The sequence below is a fragment of the Stegodyphus dumicola genome, chromosome 10, assembly GCF_044657685.1.
Source record: "Stegodyphus dumicola isolate Sdum_Otavi_A_Nest chromosome 10, ASM4465768v1".
Taxonomy (NCBI): Eukaryota; Metazoa; Arthropoda; class Arachnida; order Araneae; family Eresidae; genus Stegodyphus; species Stegodyphus dumicola.
The window spans coordinates 22,719,386-22,739,769 of record NC_140777.1 but is presented as its reverse complement, the minus strand read 5'-3'; the positions used below and the strand labels follow the sequence as shown (position 1 = coordinate 22,739,769).

General features: G+C 31.1%; 1 protein-coding gene across 3 annotated transcripts in view; it reads left to right on the top strand.

The window, feature by feature from the left end:
* LOC118189211 (carcinine transporter-like) overlaps positions 1-20,384 on the top strand; it is an 89,776-nt gene that overhangs the window by 46,435 nt on the left and 22,957 nt on the right. For all 3 annotated transcript variants that reach the window (XR_015043371.1, XM_085824778.1, XM_035359785.2), the window contains exons 6-7: positions 10,541-10,667; positions 14,814-14,908. Coding sequence is in view for 2 of the 3 variants with exons in the window: in XM_085824778.1 (XP_085680904.1) it covers positions 10,541-10,667; positions 14,814-14,908 (222 nt within the window). In the remaining variant the exon portion in view is untranslated. The remainder of the gene's footprint in view (positions 1-10,540; positions 10,668-14,813; positions 14,909-20,384) is intronic.

Below are 20,384 nucleotides of genomic sequence, written 5' to 3'. Positions count from 1 at the left end.
TAAAGTTACAAACTGAAAGTAATATTTCAGTAAGTGTAGACAAGAGTAATTATGTAACAGAGCAGTAAATATTTTGATAATAGTATAATTGGAGAAGACACTTTTATCGTGAGCATTTCTTACTGCTGAATTTTTAAAGTTCCGATTAATATTTGACTGGAGAAATTCTGCTGATTTCAGTTAAGCTAGATTCTATTATATGATTGTTATTTCCCATTTAAAACAATATAAGAGGAAAATTACTTACTCTTTCCCACTCCGAGGTGTTGCAAGAAAGACTGGAATGATAAGTTAAGCAATTTAATTGTAAAGGCATTCTTTTGCTGGAAAGTAGTTCACATTAGTTATTTAACCTTTGCACAGATGGGGAAATAAAATATTATGTTCATAAGAGATTGGTGTAACATTATCTGGTTAATTTTGATCATAGTAATCTAACATTGTCTGCAGAATTACAGAAGAGCAGCTGCCACATCAATATGCAGTTGATGAAGAGAATAATGTGAACCTCCTAAGATTATTTCTTGAACAGCATGCGTAAAGTTGAAATTAAACTGTACTTAACAGTTATGACGAGCCAACATAAAAAAGGGAGGGAATTTTTAAGCTGTCCCCCTTATAAATGAAAAGACCTTAAAAATACTAGAATTTTTATTTTCTCATCTGTGATTTTGCTTTTAGAAAAATCCATGTAAAATTTCTTTTTGGTCATCTTTTTGCCAATGCTGAGCATTGGCAAACCCTGTCCAAGATATGGTAAACTTAAGAAAAGCAAAAGATCTTATCAGACAAACATGGATGCCACTCACATCTGCAGTTCTGCCTTAAAAAAGTAGCTTTTCTAAGCTTCAAAATTCCTAAGAAAAATTTCTGGAAATGAATATTGAAAATTAAATGTGGTTGGGAGTGTCCCTAACTTTGGAAAAAAAGCACACACATGAAAGGTGCTAACACCTTTTTGGTACCATTTTAGATTATGAAGCTATCATATATACGTTAAATGAATTTTATAATCTTTTCCCGTTATTTTACATGAAAATATGTTAAAAAATTGCTTACTTTGAGAAATAATTTTTGGAAGTGCTATTGAAATCATTCCAAAGTTTTAATTGACAAAATACATTAATAAATTTTAAAATTAATAAAAAACATAGAAGAATAATAATTACAAGAAGTAACAGAATCTTTTATGGGAAGTGAAAGGCAGACACTTACTGAGCTCAGTCTCTGACAAAATGTGTTACAAAATCACTAGAAATCTCTCTCTTTAACTCTTTATCTTTAGAAAATGAATCATGACTCTCATGCATGTGACTAATTGGCTCATTAACCGTGCAAGTATATCCTTCCTTGTTTCCCATAGTAAAATCACGGCTTTCCAAAATAAAAAGGGGAAGTACGCAAAATACAAATGATAAAAGCAAATCAAAGCATAACAGAACCCCACACAGTAATCCTTAAAGATCCTACATAGTAGCCCCCCCTCAAAAAAATATTTGAAGGGTTATCAGAAATGCGAATATTTATACCCCCATGTGGCAAGTTATAGCCAATCTCTGTTTGTTTGCAATATGCTTTACCTCCTCCCCAGCTGACACCAAAGTTAGGCAGAGTGTGATCAAACTGAAGGTTGGATCCTAACACTATATTCAGTTTGAAAGTAATGAACATAGGATGCCATCTAGTGATCTTTAAAAAAAGTCGTTCAGTTTAAAATGAATATATGCATCACCCATCCCTTAAGTTCATTCTCCTGTGATGCATGGGTGGGATGCCTGGTTGTGAGAGATGTTTCTAGGGAATGCATATGTCGAACACCCATTCAGAAAGGGTTAAACTATTAAAATCATCCAGAATTAATGCAAGAAGTGTAAGATAGAATAATTTCCAAGAGTGTTTTAAAAACTTTCCAAGACTGACTGAATGTGACTGAAATTATATTTATAAATAATTAGCATCTACATGATAAATAGTGGAAAGCTATCACTAAGAGTGAATTAACCTTTAAGCCTAAATGAAAACGAATAAAACAAGCGACTAACATTATAACATATATATTTAAAAATTAAAATTAATTTAGTTAGAACAAGTTTTTGAAAAATGAGGTCACAAAATAATTGGTGGTGTTACTCCAGCAAAAGTAAATGTTGGTGCAAAATCTAACTAGATATAGGAATGGCAATCTTAATATGAATAGCTTATCTTTAAAATATACACCACTTGTCCAAAAAGTTCGGAGATGGGATTTAGTAAAATCTAGCATAAAATGAAGGTCTTAATACTTCAGGTGTCCTACATAGTCTTTTCCCCACTTGAATACGAGGCACAGAATGTTTATACAACCATATGAAACCATAAAAAATGTCGCTGTTTAAGATGTCATTCAACTTGTATGTCACTGTGACTTGAATGTTAGTTACGTTGTGATAGTATTGATCCTTCATGTGAAGTTTGATTTTCGGGAATAAAAAAATTCCTCAGGTGCCAAATCTAGTGAATATGGAAAGTAATCAAGAACTGGCACATATTTTTTCTCTAGAAAATGCTTCACAACTCCAGCTGTGTGGTCTGGTGCATTGTCGTGTAGCAAGAAGAAATCCCTTTCCTTCCATTGTTCCAGAAAAACTGGCTGCATACTCTTCCAGAACCAATCCAAGTCACCCTACAATTGTGTTACCAGTTTTATCGTAGTTATGATTATATTTGTCTTGGAACCCTAGAATATCTGTCTCATAATTTTCGGATAGATGGTGTGTATAAGAAAAGGAAAAGAATGTTCAAAACCTAAATCTGTTGCGCTGACAGCAGCAACAAGTAGCAGTAATAATGCGAAGTAAAATAAAATATGTGGCAATAATAAACATTGAATCAGTGATGTTCTCTTGGAAATGTTCAGTTGTTTTCTTGATGAAGAGATGTATATATGAATAAATTAAATATGTTTAAAACCCATCTCATATTCAATTTAGAATAAACCACATGAAAAACAGAAGCACAGTGGCAAGCCTCAAGAAATAGGGGGCAAAACATACCAAAATCAAAAATGAAATATGTGATATGGTCACCACATGAATTCCTTGTATAGCCTATTAAATTATACACATTTTTTGATGCAGTTCATTTAAACTTATTTCCTTGAATTTCATTAACCCTTTCTGGCTTGCTACCTTGTAAAGTTGGAATTTCAACAAACAACGACAACAACAAAAAACTGAAAGGTTTCAGATTTTAAATAACGTCCAAAGGGGTCTTTTTTTTTAACGTTTTGTGTGTTACCTGTATTTATTAACTATCACGTTCTTCGCACTTAAACCATTAAATTTAGTTTGATAGCAATGTCCCAAAGTAATTTGAAAATGAGCATATCTTTAGAATTTCTGATAACACAATTCCGTGCGCTCGAGATAAAAAGGGTTCCCCCCTGCAGAGTGTTGCCATTGCTCACTTTTAAATAGATGAGTTTGTTAATAAAAAATTTGTTAATATTTTACAAAATATGAAATCGATAATAAAACAAATTCCAAATTTCAAATTTGGTCTTTCAGATGCCCATATTCGCAGTAGGATTACGCCATTCAAAATTGGATTGCTCTAGGTACCATTGTTTTATCACAATGCGAGAAACATACATATATTTATGCAGATTCTGTATTATTTAATTTCTTCAAATATAATGCAGGACTAACATTTTTGTGACAACAATTTGAAAAGCAATACACCATTAACAGTGGTCTCATTAAATACAGACTCGATCCTTGCTTTGCCCCTGTACAAAATTTCGCCATAGATTGCACCAAAAGAGTGGCATTTTCCCGCCATTTTCGTATTACGTTACCAAACAAAATCTGTGATATGATGGATGATATTGATATGAGAAATTACGTGCAAGTAAATCATATTTTTGCATTTGCAAAGCTAGAAATTATAATAAACCGGCTACTATCATCTAAATGAAATAAATATGGAATTTGAAAACAGACTATCTAGGAAATCTTCCAGTGGTGTTTCAAGATTATCTGAAAATGTATCATTCAAAATGACAGTGCTTTTACGTGGGAGCAATAAGTACATCGTTCTTCGTTAAATTATAAATAAAGTTTTTATAAATATATTTAATATTATTTTAATAATATATTTTTTATAAATAACTCCCTCATTATATTCAAGATTTTAAAATTGTTAACTGCTGCTCTATGATAAATTTATGTATTTCCTTCCAATTTCTTTTTATTGATGCTGGTTTAACCCGTGGTTGGTAAAGGATAAGTCTGAACACCGTTTATCTTCAGAACGCTTTGCCAGTTTTCATTCATCATGATAATTAGTATCTAATTATATTATTGTATATATTATCATCTGTAAGATATTTTAATCATTTAAGAAATACAGTACAAATTCGGACTCGTCGGGGCTTCGGTGATTCCGGAATAAGGGTTTTTCCGGATTATTGTTCATCAATCTAAATCTGGTAAGATGGCATGCAGAAATTGTACAATTAAAAATATGAAACCGTAATTTATGAAATAAAGAGCAATTATAATCTAAAGGCATCAAAATTTACAAAAAAAAAAGAGCTTAATATTTATTTGTTTACTTTATTAAACATTTCTTTTAATGTAAGTTGTTTAACTTGCTTCTTTTTTTGTGCTAAACACGCATGCGTAAACATTAAATGCGCATGCATAACATTAAACGCGTATGCGTAAAGCATACCAAAAAAACAATTTTGTGGCTTTGAGGTCCGGATGATAAATCATTCTAGATAATGGACGTCTGGATTACAGACTTTGTACTGTATTAATAAATTATTCTAAAATTGAACCTTTGAACTGTTTAGTTTCATATAAGCACTTCAATAAATATACTGTACGATTTTCTCTAGGTTCACAGTATTTTCAGAAACTCAGACAAATAATATAAATCTGATTAAAATAATATAAATTTAATTAAGTGGAAAAAACTGAATGTATGAAATGTACATGAGATACTTGTCTTGATTTCTTCATTTACTGCGATAATGTATACATAACTGTTATCACAAAAGCTTAATGTGTAGTATTAATAAAAAATGTATAGAATACTTTTATCACATAAACTATAGTTTTTAATCTTACTAAATCAACTGCCGGGACTAGTAATGTATTTTGATGGCTTTGCACAGCAACTTGAGGTGAAAAATTGTATTTTATACACTAAATACATAATTCTTATCATAGAAATACATACTATATATATTATAACTAAATATATTTGCAAAATACATATCTCTTATCATATAAATACACAAAATATACACAAAATGCATAACTCCTATCATAAATAAATAGTTACACATGCATAAATACATACACAAAATGCATAACTCGTATCATAAATAAATAGTTACACATGCATAAATACATACACAAAATGATTAACTCTTATCATAACAAAAATATATATATACAGTATTTTTATCACATAAGACTATAACTCTTAATCTTATTAAATCAACTGTTCAGACTAATAATTTATTATTTTGATGGCTTCTACAGCAATTTGAGGTGGAAAAGTTTATTTTATTATTTATCTTAACTGTGGCTATTTCCTCAAATAAAAGATGACTGAAAATTCATATTCGAGTAAGATGATGCAGTACCTTATTAACACAGGTTGAAGCAAGACCGGCACTTTGCATCCAAGTAGGCATATTAGGTATTGCGGGGATCTTGCTAATTGCTGAGCTCCACAGTGAATGCGTCTTCCATTCCTACCACCAATTTCTTGAGAAGATTTATCCTTTCTGCATGTGTTGAGTTTCCCCTTACCACACAAAGCACTATATGCTTACAATCATCTATCCTTCTTTCAGAATTGCAACATCTTATTGACACAGGTACAGGTTGAAGCAGAGCTGGCACCTGTGCATACAATTATGCAGTTGCTAACAGCTAAGTTTCTGTCCTGGATGGAGTTCGGAGGGACGGCATCCTAGGTTGCAGTCCGAGGGTCTCCAACACCAACCTCTTGATAAGATTTCAGCTCACCATGTATTTTGATTGCACCTTTGCTGTGCAGGTGCACTCAAAAGGATTACAAACATTCATGCCTTTCCTAGGATTTGAAACTGGATCCTTTGTTACAGCAGTCAGCATCATTAACCATTTTCCCATCTGGGTGGCATTTTATTGACATAGTGAGATAGCCTGCTACCTAAATGATGGATTATTTTATTGTTGGATTGGTCGACATGGATATTTCTGTTGAAGAATGATATCTGACATTTTTTGTGATTACAGTACTTTCTTTACTTCATACAAAGAAGTAAAATTAATACATAAGAAAATTGATGCAACATACATTCCCTCAATCTACATATGTTAATTTTCGAATCTCTATCAAACACATTTCAATAAAGGAAATAAATAATAACGATTAGCTTTCTAAAACAGCCTATGAAGTAAGGTAATATCTGACATCATTTGTTAATTGAAGAAATCCTGTAACTGCAACAGGTCTCTGCCCATACTAAAACTGAAGGTAAGATTGAAGTTTCAAAGAAAATTCAGTGACAGAAAATCCACAGGCTTGTGAGTTTTCCTTGCCAGATGTCATTCAGCAATTATAGGATTAAGAATCAGACATAATTCAGGAATAAAAATCAATCTAGAAGGCACAAATTCTAATTCTAGGAATTGCCCAAACTGAATTTAGTCTTTACCTAAGTGTGCCATGCAGTATTGATATTGCCTCAGAACATTGATAGATATCCCATAGAAAAAAAATGTATTCTTTGGATATAATTAAAAATATATGACAATACTAAGTATTAATTAGTATTGTCATATATGAGCATTATAGAATGTTTTCATTCTTTGATAAATACAACATCCAAACCTGTAAATAATTTAATTCATTTTACATTCTTCATATTGTATATTGAGATAAGTATATGAGCAATTATTTAAAGTTTTATCATTAGTAACATTTCCTGATGTAAATTTAAATGGTGGAATGGCTAAAGTTTTGAAATATTGGTAGTTCTGCATTAATTATATTTCTGGCAGATAAATGTGCTGGCTCAATTTTGCCCTTTTTACATTCTGCTTAAAAAATCTTCCACAAATACTTTTATTCTCAATAGGAATTTTAAGAGCTTTACCATAATCCAATCCAATCTGATCTTACTAAAAATAATTACTTACATAAAATAATTACTAATTACTATAAAAATGGTTTATGAAAAGATATTGTGCAAAACCTTTAGCAATTTAAAATGAATTCTAATACTATTAAAAATATTTAAAAATATTATTAGTTAGACCAGAGTTTCTCATTTGGGTTGATGAAGTCTCTGCATTGGTGGCCCAGGATACCTAGGCAGTTCCTTGCATAAGGTAACTGGTCTTTGAGAACTGCACTAATACAATCCACAATAAAAAAAAGTATAATAATATTTAAAAAAATTACATACACTCATAAAATGAGAGCCTCCAACATTATCTTATATGAAGAGGGTAAGCGGAACAACCGTACAGAGGTAATTACAAGCCTCTGTTTAGAAACCAGTACTCCCTCGACATACTCTGTATACTTAACATACAATCACCCATAAATTTTAACATGCATTTACCATAATTTCATGCTACTTATCTGTACTAATTTCAGTTATTTTTTACATCTACTTCATTTTTAGAATAATTATAAAATTCATATTCAAAATTTTCAACAAAATTTCAAAAATATAAAAACTTATCTTAATTGCCTTCCCTAAAAATAACTTAAAATCTAAGAATAACTTATTTACTTTTCTAAATTATTAGAATTCAAATGTATAATATTACTAAATTATATTTTTTCATATCACAGTGTTACATTTTTTAATATCCAATTTATTAAGAAAAAAAATATCAGTTCCCAATGCAGATTCAATTATGCAAAAAGCAGAAGTGAAAATAAATTTCTGGCACCTACTTCAATTATAAATTTAATTCTATAACTGCAAAAGAACATCCTAATTTATTCGCATATAACCAGATTAAGATATGCAGTTCCATGATCTTGAAAGCACTGGAATGATTTGAAATATTGGCATTCGGAAAACATTCGTCATTTTACTGTAAAGAAACGCTGAATTAATTTTGAAAGGCTGGCACTACATTTCATTTTTAAGCACTCGCAGCAAACCTATTATTCGATTTTTTAAAACTTTTTTATATTGCTTTTGAATTACATTGCACTTATTAAATCACTGCATATGCTGGATTAAATTTCGAAGAATGGATTTTGACTTTAAAATTTAAAATTTGTAACACACTTGTTTTGGCACAATTCTGTGTGGTTCACTTGCTGATTCCAGGTTGCTGTGCACATAGATTGAGAGCAGTAGATATCTTGAAGATTAGAACATGAAGACATTAATTAATTCGCTTTCACGATGGTAGCCACAATTTCAATGATAATACTTTTGTGAAGCACAGGTACACTTTGATGAGTTTAACACATTTGTTTCCCCCTAAATATATAAGTGATAGTCTTACACTTCGTTTTTACTGACATTAGCACTTTTGGACTTGCAGATATTCGATATTCATTATGAATTTCCATTACACATGGAAGTTTGAAGAGATGGTTGGTTATTGTAGACACTGCGATGACGTTGCCACTGAAATTCCAACGCACAGGATGTGTATCCTGTCGACTCAGTTGTAATAGTTGTAACTCAGGAGCAGGAATTTTGATGTTGCAGAAGTGTTGATCCATAATGACTAGAAAATTGGAGGTGAATGCAGATTAAATCTTCAGTTTTTATATTCAGCAACATGTTACGGCTACACACAAGTCGGCACATTAGAAGTGCCTGTTCCAAAAGGCTTATATTTTTGATAACTTTGTAACAAGAAAGCAGCAGCAGATAGACAGCAGTCTAGCTAAGCCAAGGCATGAAAAGCAAGTGCATAATGTTCAGGATGAAATCTTAAGTCAGACTGAATTAGTTTTGGTTTTCAAAGCATTTTGATTGGACAGTTAATATTGCTGTAAAATTACTATGGGCTGGTTGATTACATCATCATAATTACATAAGAATCATATGACATAGAATAGTCTCAAAATGACACAGTGCAAATAGATGTTGCTATTTTTAGAATAGAGAAGGGAAATTAATTTACGCTTTTAATTTACTCTTTTATATATTCTTATATATATATATATGTGTGTGTGTGTAAAGAATAAAATTTTATGGAAATATATGTGGCTACTTATATTAATTTGTCTGTAGAAGGAAAAAAAAAAAAAAAAAAAAAAAAAAAAAACCTCAGAGTAAACAACATAATTATCTACAATCAATAGCTTTATTGTGCAGAAAAATACAGTTTTTCATGAACTGAAACTAAACAGAGTGTTTTAAAAAATTCAGATAATGTAAAATTCAACTTATTGAAGAAAGTAATATTGAATTTGAGTTCTATATTTCAGTGTTTGTAGAAGTCAGAGGTGTGTTCTTCTGTTATTGGGACTGCATTCAGAAATGTATGTGTGTATTCAGAAATGCATGTATACAAAATGTATATTTATATACATAACACTTAAATTCTATCGAGCTTCAACTATTTCTGGAGTTCCAAACCAGAATTTCAATTGACCTGTGTTAAAATACCCCTAAACTTTTGTATCCTTATGCAGAATAATTTTAAATTTAATGAAAAGTAATTTAACCTCAGATAAAATATTCTCCTACAATTTGCTTTACAATCTTGCACATTTTAGAGGTACCCAAACAAAAAAACAAAATACCCTGCATCTGATCGAACAGAGAACTAACAAAAAATCAGTCCTCACCCATGTGCTGAAGTACATCTCACCACTGCCACCATTATGTAGTTGACTGTCATAGTCATACAGCTGGAAACAAAAGTTACTGTATTATCCATAGTGTGGGGTTCGTTTCCTTCACACATGTTTCTGTTGATCGAGGCATAGATGACACTTTTTTATTGTTTGTTTAACGATAAACTTTAATAAGAAAAAAATTATTGATTATTATATATTATAGGTACAATAATGGATATGTAAGTCTGGCATTGTCTTTCCTGGATGAGAAAACAATCTCTGCATAACAAAAAAATGGCAACGGCCATCCAGCCAAAAAAAATCGGACCGTCCCATCCGACATCCAGGGTCAAAAGTCTCCTTTGCCCTCACTGTCCTTTCCGTTCTTTATCTCTACTTTTTTTTTACTTTTTTTTTTTTTTTTTTAAATTACCTCCGTCCAACAAACCACCTGGCGCTCGCAAGTGATCGTCCCATTGGACTAATTATTTTTTTCCAGCCAGGCTTTCCTTCTGCTGGGACTATGAGCATTACAAGTGATATAATATTGTTCAGTGATATCGCAATGCAAATAAAAATATATAACTACTGCACTACATAATTTATGTACAATTTCACGATTTAATGATGTTGTTCTCCATTTGTTAAAATTCAAAATTGTGCATATAATTTATTATTTTTTAAATTAAGCAAAGTGACATGATCTTTAAGAAAAAAATATTTATTTAAGGTTGATACCTGAATCCGCAAGCTGGCTGCTTACGCGTGGTAGAAGAAAAGAAGCAATAAAATTGCTTAAAATAGTTGCAAGAATAAATAAGAGAGATTATTCAGAGGAATTTGCAGATATTGATTGTGTATGTATTAGAATTTTTATTCTTGATTAAGTTAGATATGAATTTTTGTTCGTGCCTTAATGTTATTTTTCTGATAACCATTTACTAGCAAATTTAGATGAGTGTACAGAAATGTTATCTTGAGAATGTATTAGTGTTAAATGCACAAGTTCATTTTTTTCAATGAAATAAAATTATTGCCAATAAATCTTGTTAATTTCAGGAGTTCATTTTTATCTTGAGAAATGCTAGATAAACTCTTGCTTTTACATTGAAGCTCACCCATGTCTTGATTTTATATACATTATAAGAGATAAGATGATTTTCTTTATATATATTGTCATTTATATTATGATCTATCAGGTTTATCAAGATTGAACTTCTCATTTAAAAATACCATTTCATGACACTGTGCATTTCATTATAGATGTGTATATTCATTATAATGATGCAACTTTTAATCTTGCTTATATGTAACAACGAAATTTCAGCTTGTCTTTAATTATCATGTATTTTAAACATTCGGAATTAGAAATATTAAGTACATTTTGAGTATTCTTTAGACTTATTATAGTCAATGACTGAATACAGTTTTAAAGTGCCATGTGAATGATATATTTGTTAAATTGTTAATAATATACAGTAGAATTCGAATAAACTTAGAATGCCTGCTATGCAGACATATTTTTGGATGTAAAACAAAATAAAAATTCAGCATGGTGGCATAATATATGGAAATGAAATTTTTAAGAACATTGAGCTATGTTAATGACATAATTTGTTCAAAGCAAATTTATTTTAGTTATGAAGTTGTCTAGTTTTTCCCCCCCTTCACACACTATAGCATTTTTTATTATTATTGTTATTACGCATGACTTAGATAGTGAAGCTTCTCAAATTTTTTGTTTTAGATAAATTTCTGTTTTGGGATATATATATACTACTGTTTAAATTAATTTTGAATGGGTATGGTATATATGTAATTGAAAAAAAATCAGAAGTAACTGAAGAGCAGGAGGAGGAATTTTGATGGCGTACATGATACATGGCTTTAGATATAAATTACAAAGCAAGGACGTTTTTGCTTTTAAATCGCCCAAATTGTTAAAAAATTACAATTTCATGTTGATAGATAAATTAAAAACCTTACCATATGTAGAATGGCAATGCTCTAAGAAATGACTGTTTTCTAAACCATATGGAAATATGTTGCTCTTGAAATGTTCTTTTAACTTTTGAAATAGAAGCATTAAATGAATTATATGGAGAAACACTTAATAAGCCACGTTTTTTGATAAATCTTTTGATAATCTGCTCAAGATAATGGCCCCTAAATCAGCAGTACCCTACTGTAGACGTTTCTAATGCCAAAGTCAGAAGATGGGACGCAAACTTTTAAGAAAAGAAGTATGGGAACCAAAAACTTTTACAATAATCAGTTGCAAAACAATGCTGAAACGGCGATCCACAAGGAATAAGAAATTTGGAAGTCAAGGTATATTTAATTTATTTTTTATTTCAGTAAACATGTTGTGTCCACAAACAAGTTGGCACATTTATTGTGCCTATTTGAAAAAGTTTACATTTTTTATAACTTTGTAGTAATAGAGTAGCAGCAGCAGACAGACAGCAGTGCAAATAGGCCAAAGCATTGAAAGCAAGTGTGTAATGTTCAGGATGAAATCTTAAGTCAAACTGAGTTAGTTTGGTTCTCAAAACATTTTGATTGCATAGTTAATATTGCTGTAAAATTATTATTGGCTGCTTGAGTTTTAGTTCAATTTACATCACCAGAATTACGTAAGAGTCATATGACATAGATTTTTCTCGAAATGATGCAATGCAAATAGATGTTGCTGTTTTTAGAATAGAGAAGGGAAATTAATATACGCTGCTAATTTAATCTTTTACATACTCTTTATTTTTCTTACATATATATAGGGTGATTCTAACATATCTGGTAAAAAAGTGTAAAGGCAGCTAGAGAGGACTAAACTAAGCAGATGCAGTAATGGAATATGCGAGTGTAGAAATGACATGCTGAAGTGGCATAAGGTTCTGTTGAAATTAGTAAGTAAAGGCAGGTATAGAAGGCTGAAGCAGATATAGTAATCGAATGAATGTGTGAGTGTGGAAATGATACACTGAAGGGCGCTGTTGAGATTGGTAAGTAAAGTTGATCTGCTGGCATAAATCATCATTCCTTGTGTGGGTTTGATCATTGTATACTGTTACATGAACACAGAGCTTGCTGAAATGCATTTTATATATGGAGCTGCAGAATAAGGAACAGAGTTTCTCAGGTGTTGTTGTCTGTACCTCTGTTTCTGTCCACAGTCTTACAGATAAAATGCACGTCAACAAGCTTTTTGTTTGTGTAGAGATGCACACACTCAAAATGTGCCCTGGTAATATTAACTTACACCGGCAAGGTATAAATGGTTTCACATGTAATTCATCTTGTGTATCTCCTTCTCAACAAAGCCCTGTACTACCTCAACACATGATTTCTACACACATATTCCAGTATAAAATCTGCTTATTTTGCCCCCCCTCCCCTATTTGACCTGACATTTGCAATTTGCCAGATTTTTTTTAATCATCTTGTACATACAGAATTTATTTATCCCTCTTTTCGTGAGTCATGAGTCCAAACTTTAAATGCATTTCCAAGTCCCATTATAACTAATTTGTTTACAATCTGTGTGAAGTGACTGAGAATTAATTCTCAAGAATAACATTGAGATTTTCCTGATATATAAAATGGTAAAGCAGCATTGAAAAGGAGGCTAAATAACAGAATTTTTTTTAATACGTCCAAAATTTCAATTGTAGCACTTTCCATAATTTCAGATAGCACATGTGTGGAACGTAATGACAGAAACAGTGTAGGGATTCATTTAAGAGAAACCCTACCAATCAAGTATTTATTTGCAAATAGTGCAATTGTTTATTTATTTGTTTTTACTTAAGAATGCAAAAATTAAGATAAAATAACATGCTGAACAAGTATTAATTTAGAATTCAAACAACAAAAATCAGCGTTATATTTGCAAATTTTCACGGGAGTAGTTTTTGATGGTTTCACCGAACCATCATCCTCAGCTGCCAAAGTGCAAATGAACGAGATAAGATATAGTGATTAGATAAGATAAGAATGGCTGGACAAGAGGTAAGCTATCCCCGCATTTGAAACCTTTGTGAATAATTTTACTTGTAGCAGCGCAAAGCAAATGATGGTATTTCGAAAGAGCGTATATATATATATATACACCTGAGGCAGTTAAGAGGTTAAGAGAAGACTGGGAATGTTATTTTTTTTTAAAATTTCAATATCCATTTTGATCCTGCAGATAAAGCAATATGTGTGGGGATCAGCAGAATCAAGGAATAAGTGGCAATATGGTATATCTTGTCATCACTGAGCTTCTTACTTTTCAGATACATTGCCAGAAATGGCATTGTATTGCACATGAAGGCAGAGACAAACTGCAGAATTTAAAAGTCTGTTTGGTCCTATTTTGAATGGAATTGCTAATTAATACCTACTACAACTCAGGAAACCAGATTTTATTGCTCAAAAACACCGACAGATTGTTCATGGTATTTTGGCAACTATTACTAGTTAACTAATTAATACTATATAATAGTCTGGCATGTAATAAACCTTAATTAAATAATTCTTAAGGTATGAATACATTTTAGTCGGTCATTTAAAAGTGCAAACAATTCAAACTTAATGGAAAAAATTAGAAAAAGAAACATGTAGACAAAACTTAAATGTGATCTATTTAACCATTGTGCAAATTATCCAAAATCTGCTGTATATTTATTAATAAATAAACAGTTAAATTTAAGGTGTGCAAAATATCCAAATTTTACTGTATATTATTAAAAATAAGTAAGCACATTTAATAAAGCATTTTGCATGTGGTAAATATTGTTAATAGCTCAAATGATTATTTTTATAATATAGAGAGCTATAGGTTATAGAAGTTTATGCTTTAAAATATAATTTAAAAAAAAAATTTTCTCTCCAATGTACATAATTAAGGAAATCTAAACCATTTATTATTTATTAAAAGCACTGATATTTTGCCATTTCTTAGAGAATTATTAAGAGATTATAAGAATGTAATATTTTAATATCATTTAATTTTTTGATAGGACAAAAATGAAGAAGCCAATTTAAATACTACCGCTTTAGATTTATTTCGAACTCCTCGCCTGCGGAGAAACACTTTAGTTCTAGCTGTAACATGGTATGTTATTTATTTATTCTAAGTTATTACTACCACTTTAAGGATATTCAAGTATTCATTCAGTTTCAAAGAATTATTAGTCATATAATGTACTATTTTAAATATAGTACATTATTTTTAATTATATATTGTACTATTTTAAATACTTTAAAAAAATTTAGCATAATAGTCAACTGTATGCAAAGTGAGTTTATTTGCATGAATATCTTTGGCATAACCATGTGTAATGGAACAATTTTAAAATCATTCTAGATTTATAAATATCAGGTATTATAGTTTGTCATGTACACCACTGAAGTGCCAGGAATTGTAGTACAACTTTTACTTCCTCTAAATAATAAATTTGGTCATATTCCTGGGATGCCAAGGCGACCCCAAAAGTTTCTTCGAGGGCCAGTTCAAAGACCTCACTGAATCATTCAGTGGTTGCGTCAGGCGGTGTATACAAAGGAGAGAGATGTAACCAACATTAGTTTATGACTCATGCTTATTGAGAATTCCTCATTCAAGGAGTGCAGTTACAAACCACTATTCCAGCAAGAAGGAGGTTCAATGGGTTACCCAGTCTTGTTGGACAGGGAAAGTGCAAGCTGATTGTACCATTGTAGCATTCAGGCATCGAAGGGCATCACAAACTTGTTATTATTGCTTTATCTCATGTGGCTAAATATCACTTTTCCCTCTAAGAAAGTCTGACTCTAAGGACCAGAGCATCTATTTAGTAGGCTAGAGTCTCATTTGTTATCAGAATTAACCGAACAAGTTGTTCCACCAAGTGAAAATGGCCATGCACCACCACTCACAGAATTAAGAAAGCTCTTAATTTGTCAATCCTTCCTATATCTGGATTTGGTAAATTTTCCTGTGTTGAGTTAAGCTGCAGACTGCATTCCTGGTGTTCCTTTCCATTAATTCCTTTAAGATTCAGCTTTGGAAGGAATATATATATATATATATATGTAAAGAGTTATTACAGCTATGGTAACCTCACTGATAAGCTTCTGCAACCTTTGGCATTGAATATGGATGTAATTTCACATACAGTCATTTGTCTTATGACAAAAATAATTCTAGTTATGGTCATTAAAAGCGCCTGCAGTTGACCATTTCTAAAGTAACTGCATTGATGTACTATCTGAAAATAGGGTCATCTGAAAAGTTCTGTACTTTTTTTTATGATAAATACAAGTGAAGTAATATAAGTAAATTTCATTGAATATCTTGAGCATCATTTTGCTATGACATTTCTGCCCTCCAGCAACTCAAAAATTCCTTTTAAAAAAAGTTTTTAGGCTTATTAGTTAAGAAATTATCGAGGTGCTATTTGGAAGTGTCAGAAACTCTGTGAAGAAAGAAGTGAACTCAGAAACTCAGCTATGCAGAGAATTCTGAAATGACTTAAAGAGATGAAAATCTGTAGAGGCAAGGCCTAGTGAATATGGGAGGTGATACAAACATTTCGGCCGTGCTCTTTATCTGACATTCACTGAAATGGCAGCTGGCTAAGCATTATCATGATGGAAGGCAACACCTCGACAATTGGCCAGCTCTGGGCACTTTACTTCAACTTCTGTTTTTAAAACTGCCATTTTTCTGAATTTATTGTCTGATTTAGTAATAATAATTCATATACAATTCCTTTGTAGTCCACCTTACATAAAGCATTACCTTTTAGGTGATGTAACCTATGTTTTGATGTTACTAAGAGAGCTTCATATGGTACACTAACTACTTCTCATTCGCACTTATGAGCCATTTCAAAAAAGCAGCTTCTTTATTTTGTTTCAACAATGATGCTCAAGATATTTGTGTCAAAATTCAAACAAGCATATTCTGTTTTGTTAAAGTACTGGGTACCCCTGCACTGTAACGGTTTACATATACAATTGTCTTCAAATTATTGCATACTGTACATTTCAGAATATACTCACGTAGAATATATTTTTACTGACTACTGTACATGAGACTATTGTGTCTTGTCTTGTTAGATGGCTAGCAGATTCCAAATAGAAAGACATGATAAATGGGCTAAACTTGTGCTAGTGAAGCAGAGATTGGATGCACGTCTGAAAATTTTTTACAGTTTTGAAAATTCTCCATGAATTTTTTCTCATGAAGCAGAGTGACTAATTTTTCTGAAATCTGACTTATAAGTGGATCTGGGAATATAATGAATGAGTGAACTGTTTTATCTGTTAAGGTGGGCCTAACCTTCTAGGGTATTTCTGAATGTTATGTAGTTCTTCGTGTATGCTTCGAATGAAATGCTTTGACATTATGGCTTCTACCTGGTGTTTATTTGATGGGTAGCTCTTTCATGCCCTTCTGAGGTCTTCTTTGGAATGACGATCATTGGGCAAGAAGTATCAAGGTCTTGTTTTGGCCTGAGATGCATCTTGATCTCAGCATAAAGATAAGCTTATCTTACTTTTCTTTTCTTTCTTTCTTTGGTAGGACTGACATTCCTGGACTTTTTTTTTTTTTTTTTTTTTCCTGTGCTGATTGTGCATTATACACTGGTAATAAGCTGTATTAAAACCAGTGTATGTAAAGTAATCTGTATTTCTTTTGTTGATTCAGATATAAATTTCTATGTAATAGTAGGAGTAATGTTAATTGAGTATCTTTTTTCGCCTGAGGATTTGACAGTATTTCCATTTTTCTCTCGGGAGACTAAACTTATGTTTGCATTATCTGAAATAATAAAAGATTTATTTATCTTAGATTAATTAGATATTTACTAAAAATTATAACTCTATAATTCTGAAATGGGAGGTACAGCCATTACAGAAGTTTAAATTTTCATTTATCAGTTTAAGATTGTAGGAAAAGAAAATTGCATACCTGAATTATTTTTTATCTGGCAGTTTAAATACTCTATTAATTTTAAGTATGAATGTTTAATATCTCAGGAGTAATTATGGGATTTTTCTTTACCAAGAGAAAAATGTTTTGAAGAAACCCAGAAAATAAATGTTAAATCTGAGTCTGTCATTTTTCTGACCATATTATTATTAATTTATTATTTTCATGCTTGCCACAGTGTTTATATTTGAAAGCCTATTCTGAATGTGTGTCTAGCAATTCAACTGGTGCAAACCTGGTCAAATCACAACACAAAAATTTCTAACCACATAAAGACCTGTCTCTGAGGTTTAACTAAGGTGAATTTCCCTGTCACTGTAATTTTTGTTTAGCTGGTTTAGTATGGAATCAGTAAAGGATTTACATCACAAATTAAAAAAAGTTGGTCTTAATAGGGGGAAAAATTGGTCTTGAGTAAGGTACCACGCAACAGTATTTTAATATGAATGAGAAAACTAGGGTGAGAATGAAGTTACTAATAAATGTGCATTAACTTAATACTGATGGTAATGGCTTATGCCATTTTGCATGCAGGTCGCCAGCTGATAAACTACTGTAATCTAAATGACTTTGCAGTTCTCTCTACCTTGCTTAGGCTAGAAATAATATGTGAAAACTAAAATGAGCATCAGTGCAGTAGTTAGTTAATATTTGCTTTCATTTATTGTTTATTAAGTTTTAAGCAGCTTGGTTTCTGGAACTTAGGATATAAGGTTCTGCATTTTGGTCAAGGGGAATTTAAAGAGGCATCTTAGTATCAGTAACTTTTAAAGTGGATTATAGTAAATTGGAAGTTATTTATATTAGTTATAATTAGTTACAATTATTTTGCACTCAAGCAAAGCACTCAAGTGCTCTCTGCGTAAAGTAATAGCAAACCGACAAGTGGCTGTAAGTAGAAATTCACTGGAGCTCATAGAGGCTGAGCCTTATAATTTGTAAATCTAGGTTCTAGGAAAAAAACCCACAGGAATAATGCTCACAGGTATAGATGCTCACAGGAAAAAAAGCCCACACAGAAAAAAGCTCACATGAAAAAATGCTCACTTAGAAATATGCTCACATAGATATATGCTCACATGGAAATAAGCCCACTGATAAATAAAATACGTAGAAATATCCGTACATTAATCAGTCAATAATTAATTGATCTAAACATCGTACACCTACTTAATTTTTAAAAGAAAAATAATTTAATCATTTGAAAAAATTATTGGACAAATGTTCACATTAACCTTTTCAGAGGTGGTATATAAAAGAATGAAAACTACAGTAACATTTTGCGTGTACTATAATATTTTATACCACTATCCCTGTACGACATTTTTATTCCAATCGAAGTGAGGAATCGTTATGAAGCAGCCGCAGCCTCCGAAAAATCTCCTAAAACCATAAATCATTATGAAAGCTTTCATAAGGTACTAAATTCATTATTTAATTGTAGCCATCCCAGTATGTGGTTTTTATTTGATGGACTGAAAAAAGATTTAGCCTGTCAACATTTATTATTAGCTATTGTAAATACAAGGTGTACTGAAGTTTAAAAAAAAAAAAAAAAAAAAAAAAAAAAAAAAAAAAATGCAAAAACTTACATTTAGTAATTGTGAATCATGTAAGAAACTATGATGAAATCAATGATAAAATTAAATATTTACACATATTAACTAAAATTCAGTAATTTTATGTATTTATAACTTTTTGAAATATGTATTTATGATTTATATAAGGTATTTTATGTAATTTAAATAAAATAGTTTTTTATGTTTGCTATTCTTCTAAATGTTTATATTATAAAATGTGTAACTTATATTTACTATTATTTTATTTTCTTAAGAATTGAAATTGTAATAATTTTTCACTGTCTATTTTGTTTAATTTTTCTTCCTCCTCTCCTTTTCCTAATTCAAAACAGTCCACTTGTTAATCTTATATAGCAACTGAATCTACACATAAGTTACACAGTTTTTGATACATACATACCATAGATGTTTTTGTAATTTCAATAATTTTTCTTTGAAAATTTCAAGTAGCTGTACGATGTTCAAATTGATTAATTATTGATTGATTAATGTAAGGGTATTTCTATGTATTTTATCAGTGGGTTTATTTCCATGTGAGCATATATCTATGTGAGCTTTTTTCCATGTGAGCATATATCTATGTGAGCTTTTTTCCATGTGAGCTTTTTTCTGTATGGGCATATTTCTGTGTGGTTTTTTTTTCTGTGAGCATTTATGCCTGTGAGCATTATTCCTGTGGGCTTTTTTTCCTGTGGCCATTTTTCCAGTCGCCATAAATCTAGTATTTATGCAAGATATATTCAAATAGCACAGCTGAGCAATATGTATCCAGAAATCTTCAACAGTTAGCACAGCTGAGAGATGTATATCTGGAAATCTACAATTAGCACAATTAAGAGATATGTATCTAACAATCTTCAACAGTTAGCACAGCTGAGAGATACGCATCTAGAAATCTTCAACAGTTGTGTCGTTGTCATCGCTGACTTATTATGTCTTTGACATAAATATTTTGCTTGGAGAGCAATGACCTATTATAACAGTAATACTATATTTTAACAGTAAAATATTATCACATATTTTTGTGATAC